The 23,567-nt window shown below is 29.4% G+C and overlaps 5 protein-coding genes across 5 annotated transcripts; 3 read left to right on the top strand and 2 right to left on the bottom strand.

Annotated features, from left to right (window-relative positions):
- Positions 1-477: 477 nt before the first annotated feature.
- Positions 478-1,655, bottom strand: Phum_PHUM472570 (porin, putative; the record flags this gene model as incomplete). The annotated part of the gene is made up of 2 exons (XM_002430256.1): positions 478-1,332; positions 1,584-1,655. The coding sequence occupies 2 exons, from the start codon at positions 1,653-1,655 to the stop codon at positions 478-480; spliced, it is 927 nt and encodes a 308-aa protein (XP_002430301.1).
- Positions 1,656-2,791: 1,136 nt separating this feature from the next.
- Positions 2,792-8,058, top strand: Phum_PHUM472580 (Soluble guanylate cyclase 89Db, putative; the record flags this gene model as incomplete). The annotated part of the gene is made up of 11 exons (XM_002430257.1): positions 2,792-2,833; positions 3,589-3,794; positions 3,906-4,099; positions 4,689-5,059; positions 5,158-5,381; positions 6,725-6,832; positions 6,919-7,087; positions 7,190-7,333; positions 7,408-7,558; positions 7,640-7,749; positions 7,834-8,058. The coding sequence occupies 11 exons, from the start codon at positions 2,792-2,794 to the stop codon at positions 8,056-8,058; spliced, it is 1,944 nt and encodes a 647-aa protein (XP_002430302.1).
- Positions 8,059-8,382: 324 nt separating this feature from the next.
- Phum_PHUM472590 (tripsin, putative) lies at positions 8,383-9,904 on the bottom strand (the record flags this gene model as incomplete). The annotated part of the gene is made up of 3 exons (XM_002430258.1): positions 8,383-9,386; positions 9,545-9,707; positions 9,809-9,904. The coding sequence occupies 3 exons, from the start codon at positions 9,902-9,904 to the stop codon at positions 8,383-8,385; spliced, it is 1,263 nt and encodes a 420-aa protein (XP_002430303.1).
- Positions 9,905-14,548: 4,644 nt separating this feature from the next.
- Phum_PHUM472600 (trypsin, putative) lies at positions 14,549-16,015 on the top strand (the record flags this gene model as incomplete). Its single annotated transcript, XM_002430259.1, has 6 exons — positions 14,549-14,551; positions 14,676-14,859; positions 14,947-15,109; positions 15,234-15,442; positions 15,525-15,788; positions 15,891-16,015. The coding sequence occupies 6 exons, from the start codon at positions 14,549-14,551 to the stop codon at positions 16,013-16,015; spliced, it is 948 nt and encodes a 315-aa protein (XP_002430304.1).
- Positions 16,016-19,253: 3,238 nt separating this feature from the next.
- Positions 19,254-21,758, top strand: Phum_PHUM472610 (tripsin, putative; the record flags this gene model as incomplete). The annotated part of the gene is made up of 6 exons (XM_002430260.1): positions 19,254-19,326; positions 19,769-19,931; positions 20,007-20,215; positions 20,868-21,067; positions 21,171-21,228; positions 21,637-21,758. The coding sequence occupies 6 exons, from the start codon at positions 19,254-19,256 to the stop codon at positions 21,756-21,758; spliced, it is 825 nt and encodes a 274-aa protein (XP_002430305.1).
- Between the last annotated feature and the right edge of the window lie 1,809 nt (positions 21,759-23,567).

Genomic DNA, 23,567 nt, shown 5'->3' on the forward strand with positions numbered 1-23,567 from the left:
AACAAAGTGTTATTTATCATTTCATTATTTTTTTAATTTAGTTTTAATAATAAGAAAATGAATAAAGTTAATTATATAAGAAAATATTTGTATTAATAAAAACGAATAAGAAAAAAGTCCGCCATTTTGAAAATTTCAAATCGATTTTTTTTTTATACAAAAAATAATCAAAATAAAAACTTTTTATAAAATTATTTTTTTTTATTAAATAAAATTTTATATATATATATTAAAATTCGTTTATTATTATTAAATAATATATATAAAAATATAATTTTATACAAAATAATATAAATATTTGTTTTTTTTTTTAAAAATATACACCGGAAATTTGTCTCACCGAGTTAAATAATAATAATAATTCAACGGTTTTTTTTTTTGTGGTGGTGGGGGAAGAGGAAATGATTTGGTTTAATCATTTCTCAGACGCCCAAACTTTTAAAATACAAAATAATAATAATAATAATAATTAAGAGTTCAAGGTTCGAATTGTACGGCTAATCCCAATTTATATTTTCCCTCTTCGAAATCCCTTATATCGAAAAGTACGGAAAACGTTAACGTGATGCAATCTTTAAACCTATGCTCGTAACCGAGTCCGAGTTGACTTAAATTATTTATTTTCCCTCTCAGACAAATATTATCATCCATTTGATACCGTCCACCCACTCCGAAAAGTATATCGGATTTTTTAAATATTGAATAAAGAAAATGAACTCCGGCATCGACTCTCGGTGACACTCTGTGAAAAATGGATCCCCCGCATTCCGTGCCGTTGTTAAAAGTTCCGTGAACGGTAAAATCATCTCTCGTGAAACCGGCGGAAAAATTAATGTCGTTTAATTTCGACGTCGTGCCATCGAATTTCGTCAGCATGCCTAAAAACACCCCGGTCAATTTGAAAACTCCCGATGCCGTAAACAGTGAAAATTTTCTTCCCAATTCCAATTTAGAATTTAAATTTAAAAATTTATTCGCCCATTCGGCTTCGATCGTTCCGACTTTATCACCGCTTCTCGGCGACACAGAACCCGACATTAATATTTTTAAATATTTAAACGGTTTGTTCCTACAGCATAATTCTGTCGTCACGACGCAATCCGTGTTCCATTTTTCCGTCAGGGTTAACGAATCGAAAAATTCGTATTGCGCTTCTAAACTCCCGAATAAATTTCTCCTGTTCAATCTTTCCACGCACGTTGTCGTAAATTTAACATTGTTCGGTGATTTCGTGACTATGTTTAACGACAGCAAACCGAAATTATAACCAGAATTGAATAATTCACGTGCTTGTTTTCCTAAATCGTTATAAGATGGCGCATTATTCGTTTCCTGTAAAAAAAAATAAAAATTAAAAATTAAAAATCATATCACCATCACCATCATCATCATCATCATAAACAATCACATCAACACAAACTCTATTATTATTATTATTATTTATATTATTTTTTTTTTGTAATTTTTTTTTTACAAAAACTAACCAAAAAAAGTAGTGGTAGTGGTAGTAGTAGTAGTAGTAGGTAGTATTTATATCCAATAATCCTTTTCCACTTTAGTGTTTTAGCTGGTGATCAACTTACAGTTCTGAATATGGGCGTCCTCGTTAATGTGCTTTGAAAATTTGTTAAACATTCTTCTAAAAAATCTGGCATATTCTTGTTAGCCATTTTTTTATTTATTTATTTATTTATTATAATTATTTATTTATTGACTTCATGTGGTCTTGTTTTCAATCTTTAATTATCGTCAAATGTTTATCCATAATAATAATAATAATAATAATAATAATAATTTTTTGCTATTATTCAGTTATTGTTATTGTTTTTTCCCTCATGGGTTGTTAAATTGAATATATATTTTTTTTAAATTTTAAATTTAAAAAAAAAAAAGAAACAAATGTCACTAAGAGTAGCAAGTAGTTCCTCTCTCTCCCTATCTCTCTCTCCCTATCCCCCCTATCCCCCTCTCTCTCTTTCCCCCCTATTCTCTCTCCTCTCTCTTTAATCCTTCTTTTAATGATATAAAATCCTACAATTAAATTTTAATATATAAATAAAATTAAATAATAATTATCATTACGTTTATCAATTTATTTTTATTCACAGATTTTCCATAGATTTCCCTAACGTTTTCCTAACTTTTCCGATTAAATTTTCCCCTTTAAATAAAATAAATAAATAAAATGGAAAATTCGAAAAGTGTAATTTATTTAAATTTATATATATATATATATATATTATTGTCGGATAATAATTTGATAATGAAAATACGTTCGTCTCCCCATTTTTTTTTCCTTTTTTCTTTTTTTTTTTTTGTAATGGCTTTCCAAAAATTTGACTGCGCAATATCCAAAACTTTTCAACCCTGAAAAAAAAAAGAGAAAATAAAAAATAAAAGATGCGGACAATGTAGAAAAGAGTGTTGTAGTGTACGGACGTTTCTTATTATTTGGCCAATATTCAAATATATTTCCTACGATAAATGTTTATTAATAATAATAATAATAATTTTTTATATCGCGAATCACGGTTATTATTATTATTATTATTATTAATTTTTTCTTACGTTAATTAAAACGCGATCGTTAAAGTATAATTAATAAATTATTATTATTTTTTTTTTTTTCTGTAGTGATTGATTGTGAAAAAAAGTTTTCATCATCATCATCATCATTTTTATTTATTTTTTATTAAATTATTTATATAGGTTTATGAGTGACGACGATAAATAATTAATAATATTAAAATTATTACCGTAATAAATAAATTTTTTTTTCAAATTCGACGACATGTATGGAATGTTATTAGAAAGTGTACAACATTTTTTACAAGTAAGTTTTATATAAATAAATAAATAAAATTATTATTATTAATAATAATTAAGTAATAAAAATATTCGCGTTATTCGTTTTTAAATGAATGAATGAATGAAAAATGATTTTAACGTAAATTTTATTACCCCGACAAACACCGACAAACCCCGACATAACTCCGACAAACCCCGACTTTACACCGACAAACCGCGACTTTACTCCGACAAACCCCGACAAACCCCGACAAACCCCGACCTTACTCCGACAAACCCCGACCTTACTCCGACAAACTCCGACTTTACCCCGACAAACCGCGACTTTACTCCGACAAACCCCGACCTTACTCCGGCAAACCCCGACCTTACTCCGACAGATCCCGACATTACCCCGACAAACCCCGACAAACCCCGACCTTACTCCGACAGATCCCGACATTACCCCGACAAACCCCGACAAACCCCGACCTTACTCCGACAGATCCCGACTTTACTCCGACAAACCCCGACATTACTCCGACAAACCCCGACATTACCCCCAACAAACTCCAACAAACGATAAATTAAATGAATACATAAAAAAGTTTTCTTTGGAAAATTTGCCAAATTTTCTCAAGGTCATTTTCCAAAGTCAACGACGCCATTTTTAAATTCTATTGCCAATTCAAATGATATTCTCTTCAATCGTCCCGTACCTATTGCTTAACAACCTAATTCGTTATTCATAAAATCTACTTACACGAAGAAAAAATTACTTTTTTTTTTTCTTTCTCATAGTTAGAATATGGAGAAGAAACGTGGAACGAGATAATTAAGGAATCAGGATGCGAATTCACCGTTTTTATGACGCATCAAACGTATCCTGATAATTTAATGACGAAAATTGCAGAATCTTGCGTTAAAATAATCGGACAAAACACGTCCGTGGATTATTTCATGAATTTTTTCGGAAGATGTTTCGTTCGTTATTTTAGTAATTTCGGGTAAAAAAAAAAAAAAAAACCTAAAAACCTAAAAACCTGAAAACCTGAAAAAAAAAAAAAAAAAAAATTAGTCTTTTTCTTTTTTACTTACATTACATTTACTTATTCAAGTTACGATCAAACGATAAAAGCCACGGGAAGATATTTTTGTGATTTTCTTCAAAGCGTCGATAACATTCATCTTCAAATGAGATTTACTTATCCTAAAATGCGTAGTCCATCCATGTACATAACGCATTTAGATTCGAATGGAGTTATTTTAATGTACAGAAGTTCAAGATGTGGTTTTTCCCAATATTTCATGGGTAATAATAATAATAATAATAATAATAATAATAATAATAATAATAATAATAATAATAATACATTTTTCTTTTGCGTTTTTTAATGGCAATAAAAAAAAAAAATTCTTTTCACGGTTACTTGATTCGATAAAAAAAAAAAAAAAATAATAAATCGTTTTTTAACGTTCGCGGTTTGTCATCTTACTCTATGACATTAATTACATAGAAAATGGGTTAAAGAAAATTTTATTATCATTTTAAAACGGGAGAGGCGGGGGCGGAAAATTCATGAGAAAATTCTATTATAACGTAAATGAAAATTTCCCAGGAATTGTTAAATAACGTGTGATTTATTACTTTCAATTTAACTTTTGACTTTTTTTTTTTTTTTAAAAGAGTAAAAATAATTTCACGTTATGATAATAGATAAATGTTGTTGTTGTTGTTGTTTTTGGCGCGCGCGGGAAAAAAATCAAATTTAAATTAATTTTCCGTTCGAGAATAAATGTGACGTCATTTTTGTCTGTGAAAACATCTTTTACGAATACAAACGAAAATTTTTTTTTTTGTAATCGATCTTTACGTTAATAATTAAATTTTTAAAAAACAGGTCAACTTTATCAGATAGCAGAAGACATTTACGATACGAAACTTGAAATAATTATACTCGAAGAGGGTAAATCGTCATCGGGAACGAAAAATAATTACGTCAAATACAGATTGAATTTCGATAACGTCGAATACGTGGAATCGAAAAATGAAAAGAAAAAAAATTTCGAAAAAATTACTTTACCCGATTTTTACTTTTCCGTTCTCCTCAAATTATTCCCGTTCGGAGTCATATTCGGACAAGACATGAAAATAATGGGAGTCGGTGAAAAACTCCATTTTGTTTTGGGCGATGTTAATCCGCTTGGAGAAAATGTGACGAATCTATTGAAATTGAGAAGGCCGAGGGGTATAACGTTCATCTGGAAAAATGTAAGATAATGATGATGATAATGAGGAGAAGAAGAAGAAGAAAAAAAATTAATAAAAATTTTCTTTTTTATCCCGCCATTTTGAATTTTCTTCCTTAGATATTGTACCTTCAATCCGTTTTGTTCGAATTGGAAATTATTAGTAGATCGTGTAAAACGTCACGAAATTCGGAACAAAGGACGCAGTCGGACGAATCTTTGGCTCTTGTTGAGAAAAAAGGAAGCCATCATCATCATCATCAAAATTTGAAAAGTATTCTTCTTAAAGGTCAAATGTTTTATTTGAAAGATATAAAATCCGTTATTTTTCTATGCAGTCCCCTGTAAGTATAAAAAAATTATTTAATTGATACTAATTAATTTAAACTCATGTAATAACACATACATTCTCTCTCTCTCTCTCTCTCTCTCTCTCTATCTATTCCTCTCTATCTCTCTCTCTCTCTATCTATGCCTCTCTATCTCTCTCTCTCTCTCTATCTATGCCTCTTTCTCTCTATCTATGCCTCTCTATCTCTCTCTCTCTATCTATGCCTCTCTCTCTCTTTCTCTCTCTCTATCTATGCCTCACTCTCTCTCTCTCTCTATGCCTCTCTCTCTCTTTCTCTCTCTCTATCTATGCCTCACTCTCTCTCTCTATCTATGCCTCTCTATCTCTCTCTCTCTCTCTATCTATGCCTCTTTCTCTCTATCTATGCCTCTCTTTCTCTCTCTCTATCTATGCCTCACTCTCTCTCTCTCTATCTATGCCTCTCTCTCTCTCTATCTATGCCTCTCTCTCTCTCTCTCTCTGTCTCTCTATCTATGCCTCTCTCTCTCTCTCTATCTATGCCTCTCTCTCTCTCTATCTATGCCTCTCTATCTATGCCTCTCTCTCTCTCTCTCTCTACCTATGCCTCTCTCTCTCTCTCTCTGTCTCTCTATCTATGCCTCTCTCTCTCTCTCTCTATCTATGCCTCTCTCTCTCTCTATCTATGCCTCTCTATCTCTCTCTCTCTCTATCTATGCCTCTTTCTCTCTATCTATGCCTCTCTATCTCTCTCTCTCTATCTATGCCTCTCTCTCTCTTTCTCTCTCTCTATCTATGCCTCACTCTCTCTCTCTCTCTATGCCTCTCTCTCTCTTTCTCTCTCTCTATCTATGCCTCTCTATCTCTCTCTCTCTATCTATGCCTCTCTCTCTCTTTCTCTCTCTCTATCTATGCCTCACTCTCTCTCTCTCTCTATGCCTCTCTCTCTCTCTATCTATGCCTCTCTCTCTCTATCTATGCCTCTCTATCTCTCTCTCTCTCTATCTATGCCTCACTCTCTCTCTCTCTCTCTAACACTCAAAATGCAGTAGGATGGTTTTAGTTTTGTTTAATATTAAAAAAAGTATTTATCCTTTGAATAAATCAATTGTTATTCAATAAACGTTTCAATGTTTTAAATATATTACTTTCTTACCAAGCCCCAATTTATAAAAATAAACTTGAAATGCCGGAAATCCAACAAACTTTTTTTTCTTTTTGAAAAAATTCTTTTTTATGTAAATATAATTTTTGCCAGAAAGTTTTTCCTTTTACAAATCTATTTCTCAACCGACGCATCTGTTATAACTAAAAGAAAAATTTAAATTTACAATTTTCCACTCAACAAAAACGTTTTTTTTTTCCTTTTCGTTTCAGTATCAACGATTTGGACGAACTACCAAATATGGGCCTTTATTTAAACGATTTAAATATTCACGGTTTGAGCAGGGAAATGGTTTTGACCGGTTGGCAGCATTGTTCAAGGTTATCCATTTAAAAAAATACACGCGCTAGTATAAGTTTGTTTTGTAACCAAATTGAAAAAAATTTTTTTTTTATTTTTTTTCCAGTCTTGAATTGATGTTTGAAAAAGCTGAACAAAGATCGTTGGAACTTGAAAAAAGTTATAAATTACTTGACAGTTGGAAAAAAAAAGGAGATGATTTATTATATTCTATGATACCACAATCCGTTGCTGAAAGATTGAGAACCGGTGAAAATAGATTAAATACCTGCCAAGTTAGAAAATTATCATTATTATTATTAATCCTCACTTTTTTTATGTAAAAAATGGATTCGATGAAAATTTATCTGTCGCATCATTATTATTCTTACATTTAGGTTTTCGATAACGTCACCATTCTTTTTTGCGAATTGGCTGATTTTTCATCTTCGACACTCCGGGATGCCATGGAAGTCGTCAGTAGCATGAATGCTATATTTACCTGTTTCGATTCTCTTCTAGATCTTTTCGACGTGTACAAAGTATGCGGAATTTTTTACAATATTAATGTTAAACAAACGCAAAATTTATTTAAATAAAAAATTAACGTTTTCAGGTAGAAACCGTTGGTAGAGTTTACATGACCGTAAGTGGAGCTCCCGAAATAACACCCAATCATGCTGATAATATAGCTAATTTAGCTCTTTGTTTGTCGCGACAAGTTAAAAAATTACAACTTCCGCCGGAAGTGAAAAAAATTAAAATAGGTAACAAATACCACCAAGTACGGAAAAGTGTCAAAATTATAATAATAATAATAATAATTTTTTTTTATATGTGATTTACAGGTATGCATTCCGGATCGGTCGTGGGCGGCGTTGTAGGTTTAAAAGTTCCCAGGTATTGTTTGTTTGGTGATACGGTAAATACCGCTGCCAGAATGCAAACCACGAGTGCTGTGAGTATTAAAAAAAAAAAATTATTTTTCATATAAATTAGTATTTATTTATTTATTTTTTTTTTTGGGCGGGGGGGTTGGCAGCCTGGAAAAATTCACGTTTCAAATTCTACGTATAAACTTTTAAATCCAAAATTATATCAAATGGAACCACGTGGATTGATACATATTAAAGGTAAAGGACAAATGAAAACTTATTGGTTGTTTAATAAAATATTTGATGGTAAAAAATCAGGCGACACGTTTCAAGAAAAAATGATCGCACGTGGAAAAGTTAACAGAACGGAAAATGAAACCAAAGGTCCATGACAATAATTTTTTTTTTTTAAATTAATTTTCATCTCGGAATTTTAAATCTATTTTAAAAAGAATATCTATTTATTTATTTATTTGTTTAAAAATATTTATAAAAATTAAAATAAATAAATTATTAAAATAAATTAACTATTAAGACAAAAAAAAAAAAAAAAAAAAATTAATTCTAATAATACGTCAAATTTTTTTCCATTAAATCGACGTGGGATAAATAGTAATAATAATAATAAGTTAAGGTTTATGATTATGTTCTAGTGACACGATGAACAAATAAAAAAAATGAATGATGTGCGAGATCAAATTTGAAATTTTTTTTTTTTACAATTTTTCCATCGTGTCCGGTGCCGTCGTGGTCGCTGACGAATCCGACGAAGAACTAGCAGATTCGTTAGAAGCAGTACCTGATTCGGAATCAGGTTTTAAATCTAATTCGGTTGGTGATGCGACCGTACCTGCTGATTCTTCCGTTGTCACGACAGCATTTTCATTTGTCGAGGGTGAATTAGATGCGGTCATGTCCATTACGGACGGTGCCACGCTATCGGCTACCGTTGATAACACGGTTAATTGTTTAACCGAACACGGGCAAGCATCTCTCGTGTTTTTCGTTATCCAAGTAATGTACCTGTTTACTCTCGAATACACACCCGGATAATCCGGTCGTGCGCAACCTTCTCCCCACGAAACGACACCCACGATGCTGTGAACCGTACCGTTGACAACGTGAAGGGGTCCACCGCTATCACCCTGACAAGCGTCTTTTTTCCCTTCGGGAAATCCCGCGCACAACATGTTATCCGTGATTCTCCTGCTTCCGTATTTAGTTTTTTTACACTCGGCATTCGACATGATCGGTACGGTTACTTCTTGTAAAATCGGACTCGTGACTCCTCCCTGAGATTTGACTCCCCATCCGGTGACCAATCCATCGTAATGAGAAAAACTTTTTCCCTTTACCGGCAAACAAACGGGCCTTAGAGTATCGTCCAAAGTCACTTCCTTATCCATTTTCAACAGGGCGATGTCGTTGTTAAACGTTCTGTCGTTATATCCGCTATGGCGTATCACTTTTTCTATTTTCCTTTCTATCACCGTCGATTCCGTATCTATGGATCTATCGTGTTCCAAAAGATGAGCCGTTATTTTTTGTTTTGAAAATCCATCGACGCAATGAGCGGCTGTTAAAATATATCTTGAATTTATCAAAGAACCACCGCAATAAAATTTCCTGTTGTACATGAGTAACGCCATCCACGGGTATTGATTTACTTGCGTTGGTTTTCCTCCTACAATCCTAATTTTTTTATTCGTGATTCCGCAAGCTAAACACGGCCACGAAATCACAAAAAAAAAAAAAAAAAAAAAATTAACGATCCGCGTAATAAATGGCACTAATTATCCCCCGATCTGGTCGGATTTTCATTTTTCCAAAAAATGAAAAAAAGAAAAAAGAAAACCCGACAGGAAAATTGAAACTTACAACAGGGTTTACATTGTGCCAAATCTACCGGTTTAGAAGTTGTCGATTCTTCTTCCTTTTCGGATGTTAATCCAAACAACCATTCCAAAAATTGAATTCTATTAACTATTTTTTCGTTGTCATCATTTTTATTATTATTATTATTATTCGACGTTCCTTTTAACTGGTGATTTATAAAAAAAAAAAAAAAAACAAAAAATCACTGAACACTAATCAACCAAAACCAAAACCAAAAAAACCAACAAAAAAAACTAAAAAACTAACCTGAAACTTAAAATTTTCGTTGTTTTCCTGACACTTGGCCAAGTAAGACAACGACGTTAGTAGTAACACTAAAAACCATTTTTGAATGCACTTCATGATTAGCACGGAATTTAGTAGCGAATACACGGCAAAACAATAATAATATATAATTTATATATAAAATGTGTATTCTTAAGTGAGCTAAGCGTTCTCAATCGACGTCACACGACATGTTTTTCTTATGCGAAGGGAATCAAATCATTCTTGAAAAATTCAGCGCGGAGATCGCGGTCAAGGCAACCGAAATGTGGGCCCCCCCACGAAACTGGAGCACCTTAAGTTAAATATTGAATTAATTACCTCTCTATCATCCCAATTATAAAAAAAAAAAAAAAGGCTTATTGCAATGTCATTACCAGTTTCCTAAACTTTCTTAGCCGCCATTTCAACGAACAATGACAAGGATTTTCCCTCGCACCACCACCCCACCCCAAACATTTTCCTACCCTTAAATAAATGATTAAACGATTATTTCTAACGGCGGCATTAAATTAATCACAATCATTTTTTTTTTTTTTTTTTTTAAATTCCATGCCCCATAAATAATCGTTTCGTTTTCGATTTCCTCTCGAATAATGATCGATAGATCGAACAGATCGATCGATCGATCGATTTAAAACAAAAACAATTTTAAATTCAAATTACGCAAAAAAAAACAAATTACCGAGATCGACGCCATAAAGAAAAAAAAAAAAAAAAAGTGAAAATGAATTTTTTTCGTTTAAATAATCGCACAGTAATATGTGACACAAAAATGTGGTTAATCAATTTTTAAAAAAGTCATCGAAACGTCACGCGTTTTAACGTTTTCCCCCACCCCCACCCTCCCCCCTCTCTCTTTAAACTTATTTATTGGTTAAAAATATCATCCAATTGTTCTATATAGTCTTGTACGTATTTCTCGAAGAAAAAGGTAAAATTTAATAGGGTTATTTTTCAAAACGAATCATGTTTCAAAAGGAAAAATGGAGGATGGCATTGGAAATACCCAAGATAGGAAGATGAAAAGAAGTAAACGCAAAAAAAAAAAAAAAAAAGGAAAATTATTTAGGTGGCAATGATGATAAAAGAGGTGAAAAATGGGTCACAATTATTTATGAGAGAGAGAGAGAGAGAGAGAGAAATCATTATTATTAGTATGTCATCGGTTATGAATCAGAAAATCACTTAGTTATTGATTGATACCGATAAATACATTTACAAATATTGTCACCATTTTTTTAATTTTTTGAATTATTTTGATTGTTAAGACGCCACGGACTTTGTATTTTATGATAACGTTAAAAACCGTCTGGGTATTTTTTTAATTTAATGGCTGCCAACCTCTTGGAAACATCATGAGGGGGGGAGGGAAAGGGGGGGGGAAAGTAAGAAACGATTCGAAACAACAAATAATTTTTTAAACCATTTTGAAAGGGGTGGGGGAGGGGAGTAGAGAAGAACAAACGGAAATAAAATATTTACCGCGAATCATGCAGGTTTCCTCACCGTGAAAATCGATAATGATAATGATATTAATAAAAGTACAAATACCTATTTTAAAATTTTTTCCATCCAACCTCGCACGTTATTTTTTTTCTGTTTTTTCTTTCTTCTTCTTCTTATCTTCGACATTAAAATTCATTCAAAAAAAATTGTAACGAATTTTTTTTGTTTCCTATCGCATCATCCCGCATGTACGACGTCTCCTTATTAATGCCCCAAATTACGTCATTCGTCTTTTCCACGAAGCAGAAGAAATTTCTCGACGAGTTTTTTTTTTTTTTTTCCATCGTCTTTTAAAAACCTTGAAAAAAAAAAATTTTTTTTTTTTTTTTGTAATGTCAAATAATGAAAAATATTTTCCGAACAAAAAAATTGTAATAATAATAATAATAATAATTTTATCATGTTAAATTCAGTCATCGACCGCCGACGCCATTATTATTATTATTATTATTATTATTATGTATATTTCACGGACGTGATGACGCCCGATATTTACGTATAGTCTACAAATTCTCACATTTCACACGGATGAGCTTTAAACCTTAATTGCCTAATTAAAAATTTTTTTTTCTTTTTTTACGTAACAAAATATATTAATAATAATAATAATAATAATAATAATAATAATAATAATAATAATAATAATAATAATAATAATAATAATAATACTAATAATAATAATAATTTTTTTTTTTTTTTTTAAATTCCAAAGGACTCTCGTTACTCAATTTTTAATTATGGAAAAAACTCCATCAAAATTTAATATGGAGGTTTAATAAAAAAAAAAAACACACACACACACTGTGCGTGTGCGTGCGTGTGCGATAATAGATTTTTAAATAATAATAATAATAATAATCTTTTTTTTATTCGATGTGAAACAAAGACCTGAAATAGAAAAATAATTAAAAAAAAAAAAAAAAACACGACAGGATGACAGAATTGCGAGTGATTCAAAGCCATCATCGATAATGTTTTTTTTTTTTTTTCTATTTAACATTGACCCAATATTTTTTAAACAGTTAAGAAAGAGATTGTTGGTAAATCAATTCGTAATAAAAAAAAAAAAAAAATTTTTTTTCAAATGTTTTTTACATGCGTGTAATAAAGTCACAAAAAAAAAAATAATAATAATAATAATGGGAAAGAAAAAAAAAGAAAAAAAAACGTGCCGCGACATATATATACATTTCCCATCAGATATTCTTTCCATTAAAAAAAAAAAAATCTTTTTAAATTATACAAAAAAAACAGAAATAATAATAATAATAATAATAATAATGTTTTTACGAGGAGGATAAACAAAACAAGAAAAAAAAAAAGGAAAGAAAAATTTTTGCAATTTCAAAAAAACACACACACACAGAGACAAGAAAATAAAAGAAAACAAAAAAAAAAAATGGGGGGAGGGAAAAAATACGATTTGAAAACAAACAAACAAACAAACGAACAACAACAACCGACGACGACTACAAACATTTTTTTTTTTCCTTTTTTTTACTTAACAAAAAACCATTTGTAATTTTTTTTTTTTTTCTTCCTTTTTTTGAACAAACAAATTAAAATGAAAAATTTTTGAAAAATTTCCCATTTGTCTCTCTCTCTTTCTCTTTTTTTCTCTCTCTCTCTCTCTTTCTTTCTTTCTCTTTCTCCCTCTCTCTCTCTCTCTCTCTCTCTCTCTCTCTCTCTCTCTCTCTTTCTCTCTCTCTGTAACCTAACGATTAATTTAAGTGAAAGTATATATAATATATATATTTTTTTTCTGCCATTCTGGAGAAATTTTCAACGAATGTATATTTATAAAAAAAAAACAAGACAAAACAAATGGGTTACGAAATTCCAGAAAATTCCAGCAAATAAATATTATTATTATTATTATTATTATTTTCTTCCTTTCTTTCTTTTACACAGGAAAAAAAAAAAAAAAAAAAAAAAACTTTTACAGATCGACCCGAGTAAAATTGATTTAACGATGATTTATTTTTAATAAATTGACTAATATTATTATTATTATTATTATTATTATTATCATTATTATTATTATTAATGTTTTAATGGTTTGTTGTAATAAAAATTTTCCTTGAGATACGCGAATGACTAGAGAAAAATTTTTCGGTAATTAATTCAATTGTGTCAATAGCATATTAGGTTATCGTCGTCTAAGCCCACTACTACTCGACTTAATAATGGTTTCTAAAACAATTTTCTACAAAATTTTTATTTTTAGAAAAATAAAGATTGTTTTAAAAGGTTTAGGAGATATACAATTTCGCTTTGGGTGACAATGAACAAACGAGCGACAAACGACAAACGAACAAAAACCATTCGAACGTTCTAATATTTTTAAATGTGATAATATGTCACCCGGTTATTTTAGCAACGCAATTCCATCATCATCATCATCATCATCACCTGTTTTTGAAAGATTTTTTTTTTTAATCCAGAACGACCTAAATTTCATCCCGTCTGACCTCTTATCTTACGAGTTTTACACGTCAAATGTCACGCACGCACGCACAAGCACACGCACTCACACAATTTCCATTGCATAACGAGGTCTAACTGCATTTCCCCACCTGAGTTCCCCAAGGTTCACACACACACACACACATATAGGATCTCTCCTTTATCGTTTAACAAAACTTTTTCTTTGTCTTTCTTTTATTTTTATTTTTGCTGTAAGGTCGAGGACTCTCTTCGGTAATTATCGCATCACTATAAAAGTTACATATCTTGCTTTTGGGATCGTCATATTTGGGTTACAAATCAGCGGGTACAAACAAACCATCTTTCTTTTATACAAACGCACAACAACAACAAAAATTACAATTTTTGTTTTTCATTTTAAATTTTAATTGTTTTTTTTTTTTTTTTCCGTTTTGAAAAGTTTTAAAAAAATGTGCGATTTAAGTGTTTTAAAATTTTTTTTTCTTTTTGTTTTTATTTTATTATCATTTACGACCATTTTGACAGAATGTCGTGGATTAATCGATACGAAAAAGGATGATAAAACGGTGAGAAAACATTTTAAAAATTTTCATTTTAGATAATATAAAAATTAATTGACATAATCATCATCATCATCATCATTGTATCGTAGATAATTATTAATTATAAAAAAAACCTTGCGGGTATTTTTTTTTTTTTTTTGAAAAATTTAAATTTAATCGGAAAATAACGAACGAGCAAACGAACAAACAAACAAACTTTTAAATGGTTTTTAATTCAATGCCATCACCATCACCATTAATTGGATTTTGTTTGTTTGTTTGTTTGTTTGTTTGTTATCGATTTTAAATTAATAATAATATGATAGTAATTTGTTTACCTTATTTTAAAGGTAAATCAACCTCACGGTAAACAAAACCTTCCATCTTCGAACGTTCAAATTCATTACAATCAAACGTTGACAAACAATACGGATTATTCGACGACAATAACATTCGAAATTGATTTCGTCAATAATACGACATCCACGAGCATAATTAACAAACCAGTTGGTGACCTACCACATTGCGGCTGTTGTTAGTAGTTGAAAAAAAAAATTTTTTTTATTTTAATTACTTTTAATTAAAAAAAAATTATTACGAAATATATCGATTTTACATTAGATTGCGGTACCGGAGGACGTAAACATCGGATAGTGGGTGGTAATGTAACTAAAATAAGCGAATACCCGTGGATCGCTGCCATGTTTAGAAAAGGAAAGTTTTACTGTGGTGGGGCTTTGATAACGAGAAGACACGTTCTCACAGCCGCCCATTGTATTTACGGGTACGTTTTTATTACACAAAAACAATATTTTCTTAACAAAAAAAATTCAAATGAGTCTCTACGTGAAAAGTTTTGTAATTTTATGTAAAACCGATTTTCTAAGCGGTTTCTTTTTCTGCCTTAGATTTAACCCGCAAGATTTGAAAGTCGTTCTCGGTGAGCACGACAGAGACGTTCTCACCGAAACGGATACGGTCGAAAGAAAAATAAAAGTGGCAAAACATCATCCGAAATTTGATTTATTCAGTTTTAATAACGACATTGGCGTCATCGAATTGGATGCACCCGTACAACTCGGCGACCACATTCGAACTGCTTGCCTACCAGAAAACGGTTAGCGTCATTCTTTTTTCCTTTGATACTGGGTTAATTAAAACGTCATCTCTCATTATCAAACACATTTTTTTATTTCCAGCTAATTTCAATTACACTAGCATATTTGGAATCATAGCCGGGTGGGGAAGAATCGAAGAAACGAAACCGACATCGAGTAAACTTCGTCAGGTAAAGGTACCCATTTTATCGAACGAAGCTTGTCGAAAATTAGGATACATGAAAAACAGAATCACGGATAACATGCTTTGTGCGGGTTACGAAAAAGGTGCGAAAGATGCTTGCCAAGGTGATAGCGGCGGTCCGATGGTTATCGAAACTAAAAAGGGAAACTTTGAAGTGGCTGGTAAGTCATTTTTCTTTAAAAACGATTATCATTATTATTATTGGTACCTCGTTTACGAATTTCGTTTTCATTCGAGTATTCACGTATTTCGCATTTCAACAGGTATCGTTTCTTGGGGACGCGGTTGCGCTAGACCCAATTATCCGGGAGTGTATACGAGAGTCGTTAATTACAAAACCTGGATTGACGAAATCATCGGTCACGAATGCTACTGTCAAAAATCTTAAGAAGAATCTAAACCCATCATCATTCACTCCTTGTTCCTCAATAACTACAAAAACTATTGGATCTCATTCGAAAAAAAATTAAGAAGAAGAAAATTCACCACCACCATCATCATCATCATCATCATCATTATTATTAGATTATAAACCTGACCTTATAGTTACCACTACTTATATTTACATATTTATTCTAGTCATAAATTATTATATTATTATAAAAAAATTTAAATTTGATAATTCGTTTTACTTTTTTTTTGTTAAACAATAATAAATTCTCATTAAAAATGGAAAACTTACAAACGAACAAACAAACAAACAACAAACAACAACAACAACGACGACGAAAATAATTCGGGTGAAAGTTAAATAAAAAAACTAAAATAAGAAAATTACTTTCATTATCATTCATAATCGTTTAATAATTTAATCAGTGGACAAACCTTGGTACCTCGACAGACATATAATACCTCAATAACCGTCATCGAATCAGGTACGTACACATCAATGAACCTAAACCAAAATAACTAGTCAAAAACTAGAAAACTAACTAACCGTTTCGAATTGGAAAAATAATCGACTTTCAAATTAATATCTCCTTTCCTATTGAAATCTCCTTTTTTTTTATGTCACGTTGACGCGTACATCATCAATTTTAACAACCGCTTATCAAAATTATCATCATTATCATTATCATTATTATTTTTTAAAATAATTTAAACGAAAAAAGTGAAAGTTTTTCCAGATTTATCCGAGTGAAAATTTTTTTTTTAAGAAAAAAATTATAGTTTTTCTTTTTATTTTCTATTTTTTTAAATAAATAAATTTAGAAAATATTGATTATTGAAACGTTAAATAAAAAATGTTACCGTTATTTTTTTCCATTAATTTTTTTTTTTTTTTTCTTTTTTTGTTCTTAAAATCGAATGTTAAAAGAAAGTGTGAAATTTTTTTTTTTTTTTTTTTTTTTTTTAACCGAACATTTACAATTGATCTAAATTTTTTTTACTTTCATTTTTTATTGGAAAATTTTTAAAATAAAAACTCGGTAAATTTGGGTATCGAATAAATGACACGCGCACGCACGCCCACGCCCCCACATGGTCAAAATGGTCATCGTGAGTAACAAGTTCAAGGGGGACGTAACAATCTAAACATTGATCGTATTGGAGTTAAGTTTTATAAATAGAAAGTAACAAACAACTTACCCAGACTTATTTCCCCATCTTAAACATTCGACATTGCCTACTTTTAGTAGTAGTATGACGTGTTAACAGTTTTTTTTTTTTTTTTTTTTTTTTTTTCATAAAAAACTAAGAAAGTTTTTGTTATTTCCCGTGAAAGTATCCAATTTTTTATGAGTCCGGATTACACATCTCATCGAAATGTTTTCTTATTTCTCGATTTCTAAAAAAAAAAAAAAAAAAAAAATTGTTATGATTACGTTTGCCTATTATAATTTTTATTATTAATTAAAAAATAATGATAATAATAATAAGGGGAGGAGGGGAAGGGGGAGGGGGGTTCGACGTAGGATTTCTATGATGGTGTTTTAAATATTTCAAAATATTCAATTTTTTTTTTTTTCTTTTCAAAAAGTTATGCAACGGTAAGATAATTAATAATAATAATAATAATAATAATAATAATTTTTAACTGTTTTTCGATGGAAATACAACAAAATCAAAACGTTAACTTAACCTAATTAAAAGTTACGCATTTAAAAATTTTTTTATTATAAATTATTTATATAATCGAATTTGTGTTTATGTGTGTGTGTGTGTGTGCGTAGCAAGTGTTCATAAGTATGTTCGTGTGTGTGTTGTTGTTGTTGTTGTTGTTCGCTTTCATGTATAAATTATAAATAAATTATTCAATTTAAATTTTTTTTTTTTTTTTGAATATTCAAATAATCGCGAAAACTACAAAAAAATATGAATACGCATGAACGTAACCAAAAAAAAAAAAAAAAAAAATGTATTATGTGTTAATGTATCGATAATATTATCATTCGTAATTAAAAATTATTATAATGAATGAATTTTCTCCAATGTAAGATTTGGATTAAAATTTGGATTAGGATTAGAATTTGGATTAGAATTTGGATTAATTGTTTAAACGTTCGAAACATTTTATCATACGTGAGATTAAGAAAAACCTGCCCAAGTCGTATTATTAATTTTCTCTCTCTCTCTCTCTTTCTCTCTCTATCTCGAAAATATTCGAATGGATTTAAAAAGATTAGCTTTCACTTTTAATCCTAAATCTTTTATAGGAAGAAAAAATTTTAAAATTTTTTTGAGTTAAAAAAAATGTCATTACGTCAAATTACACACTTTATTAAAATTTAAAAGACAATGATTGTCGAAAAAAGAAATGAAATGAAATTATTTTGCATTTGTACATTGAATCTCTCTTTCTCTTTCTCTCATTTCCCCACCCCACCCCACCCACCCACCCATCCTATCCCTTCTCTTTATCGTATTCACTTTAAAATGGTTGGAAATTGCTAAGGAGAAAAAAAAAAAGAAAAAAACGAATGTGGAATCACACGCTTAATAAGAAGCAACAACAACAACAACAATTGTAGTGTTTCATTTCACTTTTGCCTGCCTGCCTGCCTCCCCCTCTTTCTCTCTCTCTCTCTCTCTCGCTAGCTTTCTTTACCAAGCTCTCATACTTTTAGTTAACTCGATGACATACCTGAATTAAGTGCTCTCGTCTTGGTTGTGTGTGCCTGTGTGAGAGTGTGTTTGTGTGAGTCTAGTGAAAGTGAAACGCGTGTGAATCACTTACAACCATGGTTCGAAAAAAACAGTCGTAACCTTGAAAAATAACGAAAAAAACGTTAGTTATTTATTATTATTATTATTATTATTATTATTATTAAATTTTTTTAAAATCGTGGTTAAAGTCGACAATGAAGAGAATCCCATCGGTTAACTTCCCGTACGAAAATGTTAAAAAATGATTTTTTTATTGCAAAAGTTTTCATATGGTTCGTGTTGATTCAAATTTGTATTGCCGCACTACAATTCGAACAACAACAACAACAGCAAAAAATTCAGGTAAATATTATTATTATTATTTTTTTTTATTAATAATAATAATAATAATTTTTTTTACGTTTTGTGTTTAACATAATTACAATTTGATTTTTTTTTTTTTTTTTTTTTTTAATAAATAAAAATTTTTTTTTTAGAAACAAAAAGAAAAAAGTGGAAGACTTCTTTTTAAAGAATTGATGAATTTAATAACAGGTGGAGATGATGATGATGATGATGACACGAGCCATCAATTAAAAAATTGTACCTGCAGTAAGTGAAAATAATTATTTATAATAATACAACAAACAATTTAATATATATATAGCAAAAAATATTAAATACTTTCTAATTGTTAAAATAATAATAATAATAATAATGAAAAATGGATAGCATACACGTTAGATTGACATGAGAATTAATAAAAAATTATTATTATCATTATTATTTGTTTTGTTCAGGTTTAAAAAAATGCATGGAAAATGACAATGAGTATTAAATTTAAGTTTTGTTTTATAACGTTTTTCATTCGATAAACTCGTCACAATAAATTTTTTTTTATTAATGCCAAAGAAATTTCTAAACCACTCAACTGTTACTTTTTAATAATAATAATAATAATAATTATTATTATTATTATTTTCTTGTTTTTAATTCAGGTATTTCTTACTACTTTGCAAATTGAAAATTTACATCGATTATTTGTATTTTTCAGGTTGCGGTCAAGCAAATCAAGAAATTCGTATTGTCGGTGGAAGACCGACAGGAGTTAACAGATACCCATGGCTGGCACGTTTAGTCTACGATGGACAATTTCATTGCGGGGCCTCATTGATAAGTGAAAATTTCGTATTGACTGCTGCTCATTGCGTGAGAAGGTACTTCTGGTACTTCGATTAATGAGTTTTTCCCTTAAAATTTTCCCGTTTTTTAATTATTAATATTTTCGTCAGGCTTAAAAGATCTAAAATCAGGATTATTCTGGGAGATCACGATCAATTTATAACAACCGACTCTCCTGCCATCATGAGAGCAGTATCGACCATCATAAGACACAGAAATTTCGACATTAATTCCTATAATCACGACATAGCATTGTTAAAACTACGTAAACCTGTGAGTTTTTCCAAACACGTACGACCCGTTTGCCTTCCCACAGATAGTAAGTATCATTTAAGATAAAAAATTTAAATTTAAATTTAATTTTAAAAGGGGTGATCAACTTATTACTTTCTCAAATCGGCTTTCTCCATGTGAATAATTTTTAAATTAAACTTTTACCGAGTTTGTGTGTGTTAAAAAACAATCGCCATTATTTAATTATATTAATAATATAATTATTTAAAAAAAAAAACAAAATATTTACGGATATTTCATCACGTTTAACAATTATTAGCGCCCTCGATTTTTTTTTTTTTTTTTTTTTTAAATAATTATTTTGGTTTTTAACTTAACATTAAACGGAAATTATTGTTTCATTTAAAAAGTCGTGTCAATAACAATTTCCGGTTTTAAAAAAAAAAAATTTTTATAAGCTCGAATTTAAATTTTTAAAAAATTAATTATTTCTTTGATTAAAAATTCAAATTTTTTACTATTTATTCAATGTATTTAAGAAGTACAATGCGTCGAAAAACATAAATTTTAACCCTATTGATTTAAAATTAATGTACTCGCGGGTACCCGCGAAAGCTTATACATTTTACATTAGCTTTAAAATAATAATAATAATAATAATAATAATAATAATTCAAATTGGATTGTGTTTTTTTTATTAAATTGGTCTGCCGACTGAAAATTTTTTTTTTGTTTAGATTTTGGAAATCTTGCTGGTAAAAATGGAACTGTGGTGGGATGGGGAAGAACATCGGAAGGAGGAATGCTTCCGGGAGTTTTGCAAGAAGTACAAGTTCCTATTTTAAGTTTGTCACAGTGTAGAACAATGAAATACAAAGCTTCTAGAATCACCGTTAACATGATGTGTGCCGGAAAAGGTTTCGAAGATTCCTGTCAGGTATATATATACATTTATAAAACGGAGAGAATATAAAATGATAAGAAACAAAATTATTCATGTTATTTTCATTAAAAAAATTTTTTTTTTTTTTTTTTTTTAGGGCGACAGTGGTGGTCCATTGTTATTGAACACTGGTGGTGATAAACACACGATTGTGGGTACGTAAGTACTAGTTCTAACTGGTTTGTTTTGGATCGATCGGAACAAAAAAAAATACAAATATTATTTATTTGTTTTCTAAAAAGTAAACTTTATATAATTTTTTTTTTTATCGATAAATAATATTTTGTTGGGATTTCCATCGAATCAATTTTTTTTTTTTTTTTTAAATACAAAGAACAGCATTTGACAAAATAAAAAAGGTCTTTTATTTACAGGACGTACGTTATAACTTAACAAAAAAAAAAATTTAATAATAAATTAATTCATAGAAAGAATCAATTCGCGAAATTTATCAAATGAATTATGGGGGGGGGGAGGGAACAATAGAATTTTTGTTATCGAATCCTGACGAAGAAAAGATAATAATGATAATTTTTTTTTCTAAATAAATAATTCTCTTTTAGGTATAGTGTCGTGGGGTGTCGGTTGTGGCAGACCTGGATATCCCGGAGTTTACACGAGAGTCACGAGATACCTCGAATGGCTACATAGAAACATGCAAAATACATGTGTGTGCAGTGAATGATAAAGTTAAAAAAAAAATTATTATTAAAAAACTATTAAAGTAAAAAAAAAAAAAAAGTCACGTGATTTATAATACAACTCGCGTTTTATATAAAACTCATTTTATAAACTTTTAAAGGGGGGAAAGGGGATAATTTAAAATTTATTTTGTTTTATGTATAAAACGACTTAAGAATTTAATAAAAAAAAATTTATCTCAACGATTCTTAAATTATTTTTTCATCGACCCGAATTTAACACCTAAAATCTATTAAAAAACTAATAAATAAAAAAAATGGCAAATAAAATTACCCGGATAATTAGCAAATTATTACACTAATTATTACAGGTAAGTTTTTAATTGTACTATTATTATTATTATTATTATTCACTTATTAAAAAAAAGAAATTTTGTATTTAAATCATGATTGAATAACCACTAATTAAGCTATTAATTAATTAATCAATAAAACTGGGACGAAATAATGTAATTTTAAAAATATGGGCCGGAAATTAAAAGGACGCCGACAAGAGATCACGATTAAAGCCTTTTTTTATAAAAAAAATATTTTTGATAAATATATATATAAAATAAATATACGATTGGTAACATTTTAGTAACGGTTAACTGTAAATTACCTTAATCAATAATAATAATAATAATAAGAAAGGGACTAATAAAAATTCATGACAATGCATATAATCGGTGTCAACATTATGTATATATATTTATGACCTTCATATCGATCTAATTAATAATGAAAAGTTTTTTTTTTTTTTTTTTTTTTTTTTTCCATTAATTAAACCCCAAAACTTTACCCCGAATTATTATTATTATTATTTTACATTATGGAAAATGGAAATGTAACCTTATTTGAATGTGAAAATAAAAAATTTCTCTCGACCATTACATTCTATGACTTCCCAAAAAAATATACCAAATCACAAGTAATGATAAAAAATAAATGATGTAAAATTATTATTATTATTATTATTATGTCACAACTAATGTTCGCACATACAACAACTTAATTATTTTTAACCTAATCATGATGAATCTACTTTCTAAAGTGCAATAAAGTAAAATAATAATAATAATAATAATGATAGATTAAGTAGTTTCGAATATTTAAATAATGCATTATTATGTGGAATTTCGATTGATAATAATGACAGTGTGAAACAACGTTAATTCAAATTACATGTAATTTTTTTTTTTTTTTTTTTTTTTTTGAAACGGTAAAAATTCCAAAAGCATTATTTAATTGATATATGACGTCAGCAATATGTATGATGAATACATAAAAAGAACAAAAATTTTGCTATGTAAAAGAAAGAAGATACAATTTATAACTTACAATTTTTTTTTTTTTAAATTAAATGAATCTTTGGAAAAAAATTGGAATAAGTGTTATTTTCAAGTGCAATGAACTTGTTTCCTTTCAAAAAATAAGTCATGAGAAAAGAGTTTCAGCTAATTTTAAAGCAAAACACTTGTTTTGTAAAATCTCACAGGAGAAAAAGAAAAAAAAACAATTTTAAGGGATTACTCCTTAATTTTACCCTACTAAATGTGATGTGTTCAGGTTAATCACATCAAATCAAAAACAAAAAACAAATTAAACCAATTCAATCATGTAAATCTTGTTTAAAAAAAAAATGTCAACTTGTTGTTATAAATTTAGCATGAAATACAACAACACAACCTTAAATTAGTATATAACTTCTCTCAGACTAATTATATGCACTGCAAACTATTGATTCCAACAATTTTGATTTTTTTACAATTAAAATCACAAGTAAAAACATTTTATGTGAATCATCAAGAGGG

This window comes from Pediculus humanus, genomic scaffold (genome assembly GCF_000006295.1).
Source record: "Pediculus humanus corporis 1103172108252 genomic scaffold, whole genome shotgun sequence".
Taxonomy (NCBI): Eukaryota; Metazoa; Arthropoda; class Insecta; order Psocodea; family Pediculidae; genus Pediculus; species Pediculus humanus.